This window comes from Cavia porcellus, unplaced genomic scaffold (assembly GCF_034190915.1).
Source record: "Cavia porcellus strain 051 isolate PalLab524CR breed Dunkin Hartley unplaced genomic scaffold, mCavPor4.1 scaffold_1, whole genome shotgun sequence".
Classification (NCBI taxonomy): domain Eukaryota; kingdom Metazoa; phylum Chordata; class Mammalia; order Rodentia; family Caviidae; genus Cavia; species Cavia porcellus.
In genome coordinates, this window is record NW_026947484.1 from 202,171,257 (window position 1) to 202,177,256 (window position 6,000).

The 6,000-nt window shown below is 59.1% G+C and overlaps 1 protein-coding gene across 4 annotated transcripts in view; it reads right to left on the reverse strand.

The window, feature by feature from the left end:
* Positions 1-3,356: 3,356 nt before the first annotated feature.
* The window catches only part of Ptges2 (prostaglandin E synthase 2), a 4,553-nt gene continuing 1,909 nt past the window's right edge, over positions 3,357-6,000 (reverse strand). For 2 of the 4 annotated variants that reach the window (XM_005004005.4, XM_003470621.5), the window contains 5 exons: positions 5,481-5,539; positions 5,128-5,277; positions 4,825-5,025; positions 4,447-4,564; positions 3,357-3,879 (listed from right to left, as the gene is read on the reverse strand). In XM_005004005.4, the coding sequence (XP_005004062.1) occupies positions 3,751-3,879; positions 4,447-4,564; positions 4,825-5,025; positions 5,128-5,277; positions 5,481-5,539 (657 nt within the window). In that variant the 3' untranslated portion in view covers positions 3,357-3,750. The remainder of the gene's footprint in view (positions 3,880-4,446; positions 4,565-4,824; positions 5,026-5,127; positions 5,278-5,480; positions 5,540-6,000) is intronic. The other 2 variants (XM_023565448.2, XM_013153373.3) reach the window with 2 other exon arrangements.

The following is a 6,000-nucleotide window of genomic DNA, read 5'->3' on the forward strand; positions in this document are numbered from 1 at the left end:
AGGGTGAAAGATCCCTGGCCCCTCTACAGGGTGGGGCGCAGCTTCGGGGGGGAAAAAGACTGGAGGTCGGGATTCCAGTTCTGCACCTCTCACTGGGTGAGTCACTGACCTTCCTGATGCTTGTTCCCTAAATGGAAAGTTGCTGCGGACCTTGCAAGAACATAGCTGGGAAGAATGCGGCCACCTCGGTCAAGTGTCCTGCACAGTGACCGCAGCAAAGAGGGCCCCATTTAACTGTGAAGCACGCACTTATTAGATAGTATATGCGTGTGACCGTGTACGTGCGTACCTTATGCGGGTTACGTGAAAAACTACCTAGAAGGCTGTGTGTCCAAAATGTTAAGTGGGACCATGAAATATTTGGATTATCTTATTTCTTAACTGCAGTCTTTAAGCACTCATTATGTGCACCGTCAGAATGAGACGATTTCATTTTATTTATTTATATATTTTTGAGACTGGGTCTCACTATGTAACCCAGGCCAGCCTTGAAGCCACTATGTCACCCCGCCTCGATATTGGGATCCTCCTGTCTCAGTTTCCCTAGGGCTTGGGTCAGACAGGTGTGTATTCACCACCACGCCAGGTGAAACTGTAATAGATGCCACCGAAGCAGAATCCTCTTCCTATCTACCGGCCATTCCCCCAGGAATCTGGCTCGGAGGACGGATTTTGCCATGAGTCAATTCTACAAATGGCCACAAGGCGGCAGCAACAGTCCTGTGTCCATCTCTTGCTGCGTTTCTCAGGTTCTTGCGCCCTCTGGCGGTGATAATGGAACAATGCAGACTCATTACATTCGTGATTTGGGTGGGAGGTACTGGGGCAGGAGGTTGGGGGTGGGCTGCCCTGTTGTTCTCCAGCCCCAGTCCCAGGGATCAGGTCCTTGGCCTTTCATCAAGGTGACCAGAGTGACCCTCATCACAGCTGGGCACCTCAGGGGTTGCCTTTGGGGCGCTGTGTCAGCCACAGAGGTGAGTTGGCCTCTCATGCTGGAGGACAACAGGGGGCTAGAAAGGAAAGGCTTTAGAGGGAAGACGGGAGCAAGAAGAGGGAGCAGCGGAGGGGGAAGGGAGAGGGCCCACGCTGCACCTCACTTAAAGGGGCAGGTCGAGGAGTACGCAGGGAGTGTCATCGAGGATCGAACCCAAGCCAGTACTCACGGGATCCTCCTGCGTCAGCTTCCCGAGTGCTGACGTCACACTCGCTACCATCCCCAGCAAAATTCTAACATTTGACATAAACAAGCGAACCAGAACCCTCCCCGCAGCTGCCCTCCAAGGACTCCCTGGAAGGCGGGTCTTGCTGTTCCCACCAGGGCTCTTGACCTGACCCCAACCCTCGGAAGTCAACAGGTCAGAGTAGGGACCGTGCCTGGGCAGCAGCGGCCCCAACCAGCTGCATTAAGCCTCTCAAACGTCAGCTTGGGCCTCACCTTCCCTGTACCCATGGGCTCGAGGATGCCATTCAAGAGGAAGGGGCCCACCCAAGGTGCTGAACTCAGGACCCTGCTGCCGCCAGGACCACAGGGAATGTGTCGTAAGTAGAGCATGGCAAACTGGGACAAGGGCTCCTGCTTTGGGGCCTCTTGGGAGATAAGGTTTTCCCCACTTGCTTATCTTCAGACCCCGACACATTAAACCCATTTTATAGTTGAGTCCCCTGGACAATGACGGCAGACAAGTCGCTGCTGAGATTGGCCACCAGGGGGCAGCACCAGGTCTGTTTTCGGGTCCTTTCCGGCTCCGAAACCTCTTGCGCCCTCTGGCAATGGTGTGGAAACACTCAGAGAAAAGGTGGCCTCAGGGCAGGGGTGGCGCCCGTGGGTACCCTGGGGCTGGCCCCTGCCCACTTCTCCAGCCACACTCATTGGATCCGGTCCACTCTTCATCTAGGTGACGAGGCCTTGCAAGCTTTCCCCTCCCTGCAGAGCCCCAGGGAAGGGGACTTGGAGAAGCCCTGTTCCCAGCAGGTCTCCAACACCAACCCCAAGCTTCTGCCAAACCCAGACAGGAAAGAAATGACCACCGCCTTGATAACCCCGGGAAGCGGACGGTGTGGCATGGGGGGGGGCAGGCGCAGGGGAAGCCGGGGTCAGGAGTGGCCAGAGTAGGCCACCAAGGCCCCTCCCCAGGATCAGACAGACAGGTGAGTCAGACTCTTGTGCAGGAGAACAGCAGGGGTCCTGGGCAGGAAAAGCCAGAGAGCAAAAAGGGGAAGCCGGCTGGGTACAGGGACAGGGGAGGCCAGTAGGGAGCGCTGCAGGGCTGCAGGCCTGGGGACAGAACACCAGGTGACTGGAAGAGTGGGTGACCAAGGAAGGGAGTGGGACTGGAGGCAGGCAGGGGAAAGTGATGGAGGGAGGGAAGGGGCTCCCTCATCTCGGTAGTCATGGCCTTGTTCCTGCTCTGCAAGGGAGCCCTGAGGTCCATGGGCCATGCTGGGCCTGGAGCTGAGGCTCCTCAGCAGGGCTGGTAACTGGGGCAGGTCCCGGCGTGCCCAGCTCCCTTCCTCCAGCAGCCCAGAGCTCCAGAGGGTGCATTGGCACAGCTCCTCAGGGAGCAGCGCATACTGCCCAAGTCAGGTTGGCTCAAGGCAGAGGCCCAGCGTGGGAGCGAGGATAAGGTGGTGGCCTGGGGACACTCTGAGGCTATCGACCCCACAGCTGCCCCAGTGCCTTGCTGTCCAAGCTGCCAACACACACCTGCAGGTTATTTATGAGGAAGATGAGTAATTACTTTAAGTCCTGGAGATCAAACCCAAGGGTGCTCTGCACTGAGCTCCACTCTCCCCCTTTCCACTTCTGAGACTAAGTCACTGAACTGGGCTCTGACCTGGGATCTGCCCATCTCAGCTGCTGATTGCTAGGATTACAGGAGTGCAGGGCCATCTAGGGCCCCTTTTAAAGCTCAGTAGAATGTGCAAACAGTGGAGACCTCTGCTCAGTGGCCTCCCTGCAGGCCCTAGCCTTGAGATGGAATTTGGGGAACAGACACCTGTGCTGTTCCCCTCCATCAGAGACACTGAGGCTACTTCCTGATGCAGACCTGCCCCAGTCTGGGGTGACACTGGCGGAGAGTCCTGTCCCTGAAGCATGGCCTGTCTGCAGAGTGGAGGTGTCACTGTTGCTGTCCCCTTCTGTGCACCTGGCTCTGCGGTCATCAAACCCCTCAACTTCCCAGGAGGTAGGACCATCACTGTGCCCATCACACAGACGAGGAAACTGATCATCCCACACTGTGGTCCTCTTTCAGCTGGGGGCACAACCAGACCTGGCCCTGAGGCCTCTGGTTGAGGTGTGATGTGTCTGCTCCTCACCTCTCCCTGCCCTTGGGTGTGACAGCCACACACCGCCCTCCAGGGGAGCAGCAAAATTCCTCTTTATTGCAGCATGACAGTGCCCCAGGGGTGGCCAGAAGAGGGGGATCTCTGAACACCACCCCACTCCCCATCCATCAGGGGCTGTAGAACAGGGAGGTCCAGGCAGGGATCAGCTCCCAGGGTGGGGCACAGTCCCTGAGGTGACCACAACCCTCCAGGCAACTGTGAGCAGAAACAGCCCCAACCTGTCCCCAGCTCCCGGAGCCCCAAAGTGTCAGCGTCAGCAGCTGGGGAGCTGGGGCTGGGGCAGACAGCAGGTGGAAGGCCCCCGCACCCATCACCCCTATCTATAACAGTGTTGCCAGCACTGGCCCTGGGGCCCTGGTCCCCACAGTCTTCTGCTTCCTACTCTCCATCAGGTGAGGACCTTCAGGGTGCTGTGGGGGCCTCCGCGATGGCCTTCTCCACCCGCAGGTACCAGGGCTGGATGCGTGTGTGCTGCATCATGTCGTCGAAGGCCTTCAGCCCCTCCATGACACGCAGCACACCATACACTGCCTGTGGAGGGAGCCATGTGACTGCTGAGGGGCTGCTTTGGCATGGGACTGACACAGGGCAGACACAGGACATGTGTGGTGGTGGCAGGTTGCACCTTGGACTCCACAGCCCCTTCTAGACACCAGTCCCCCCCAAGTCTCTCTGTTTCCTGAGGAAGAAACCCCAGCATCCCACCCTAAACCAGGACGTACGGCTGCAGGACAGTCCCTCAGCTGGGCACTGAAGCCCGACCAAGGAGGGAACCAGGCCCGCCTGAGGCTGACGCCAATTCCCAGGCCGGCAGTGCCAGGCTTACGCCTGGGCCCTGGTTCGGCCACTCAGCACTCTGGATCCAGGGAGGCCTGAAGACGACCCCTTCTCTGAGCTTGTCAGGAATGGGAACCAGTACAGTTCCTTGCAGTTGGCTGCTTTTTTAAGCTACTCTGAGCTGAGTCTCTATTGACACCAGATTGGGGTGAGCACGGCTGGATGGGTCCAAAGGCAGGCCATGACTGGCCCACCCTCCCCTGTGCCCACCCCCAAGGCAGGCCCCTCCGCCTGGGCACTCTGCACTGCCATGACACCCACCAGGTCAGCGAGGTTTGGCTTCTGGCCTCCCATGAAGGGCCGGTCTTTGCCCACGGCTGCCACCCACTTGTTGGCGGCCTCATAGAGGTCCTCACGCACGTCATCCTGGAGGTGATGCCTGGGTGGGGGAGGGGAGCCCCATCAGGCTAGTGTGCAGGGCGGCCCTGGGAGACCCCAGAGGGTGTCTGCTGGATGGGGGGATGGGTGTGGCTCAGGAGGGCATGGCCCAGTGTGGAGACAGCAGCCGATGGAAGCGTGGCATGGCAGCTTCGGACCCGCAGGCCTGGTGCTGGGGGAGAGGCTCTGGAGCTCGGGCTGCCCACCTGTCTCCCTCGGGCCTGGGGGTGGCAGGCCCAGACCCACACACGCATGCATCACCTGCTCTTGAGACGCTTGCTGATGAGGTACATGGCCGCTGCGCCCACGTACTTGGCCATGGCGCCCTCCACGGCTCCAAACTTGCCCTCGTGGACGATGTAGTCGAAAGAGGCCAGGGCCTCGCCTGGTGTGCGGTACACGTTGGGTGAGATGAGGTGCACCAGCCAGTCGTCTGCCCACTGCCGCCACTTCATCTCCTCCCTGTGGGCGTGGGAGGTGGCATGGTGGGCCCGAGGGGGTTAGGAGCACAGCTTGGCCCCAGCCCTTGGGGGCCGCCAGCACTGAACCCCTGACCCCACTCACGTCCTGGCCTCCTTGCTGTCATACATGCGCTGGGCCTCCTGCTCGTTCAGCATGAGCCAGTATTTGTTACAGAACTCAGTCACCTCCTTGCCCTGGTCATTCAGGGCCTTCATGGGTGGGTAGTAGGTGACGATCTCTTCCAGGGGCTGCCTTTGGGAAAGAGCCAGGGTCTCATGCCTGCTCTGCCTTCCTTCTGTCTCCAGGGCCACCTGACTGTGCCCCAAAGACTCTGCCCTTTCAGGTTAGACACTGAGCCCAACAGAGGAAGGAAACTCTCCCTCCAGCCCACCTGGAAACCTCAGCTCAGGGAGGCCTCCTTGGAGAGAGAGGGGACAAGAACCCAAGGTCCTTACCCAGATACCAGATGGGTCTTGAGGGCACTGATGATGACGGAGGAGTCATTCAGCTGTTGCTGGAAGAGAAGGCCATTTGGCAGTTTTGGTTACTGAGACAGGGTCTCACTGTGTAGCCCAGGCTGGCCTCCAACTCATGATCCTCATGCCTCAGCCTTCCAAGTGCTGGGATTACAGGCATACACCACCCTGCTTGGCTTTGGATCCGAAGTTCTGACTCTGGCTAGCAGAATGGGCACGGGCTCCTAAACTCCAGCTACCTGGCTACACAGAGCCCAGGCAGGATGCACCCATCTTAGGGCTCACCCTACTGAGCCCCCAACTCTCTACCCTCAGGCCCTCATTCTGAGCCAGGGTGACCAAGCATGGCAGGGTGGCAGCTGGGGGGAAGCCACAGCATCTGCAACTGCCCCCTCCCCCTAGCTCTAAAGGCCCCAGAAGCTGCACATGAGGTGCTAAGCCCGAGCGAGGCACTTCACACCTGCTGTCCCTACAGTCAGATTCAGGGTACTCCAGGATA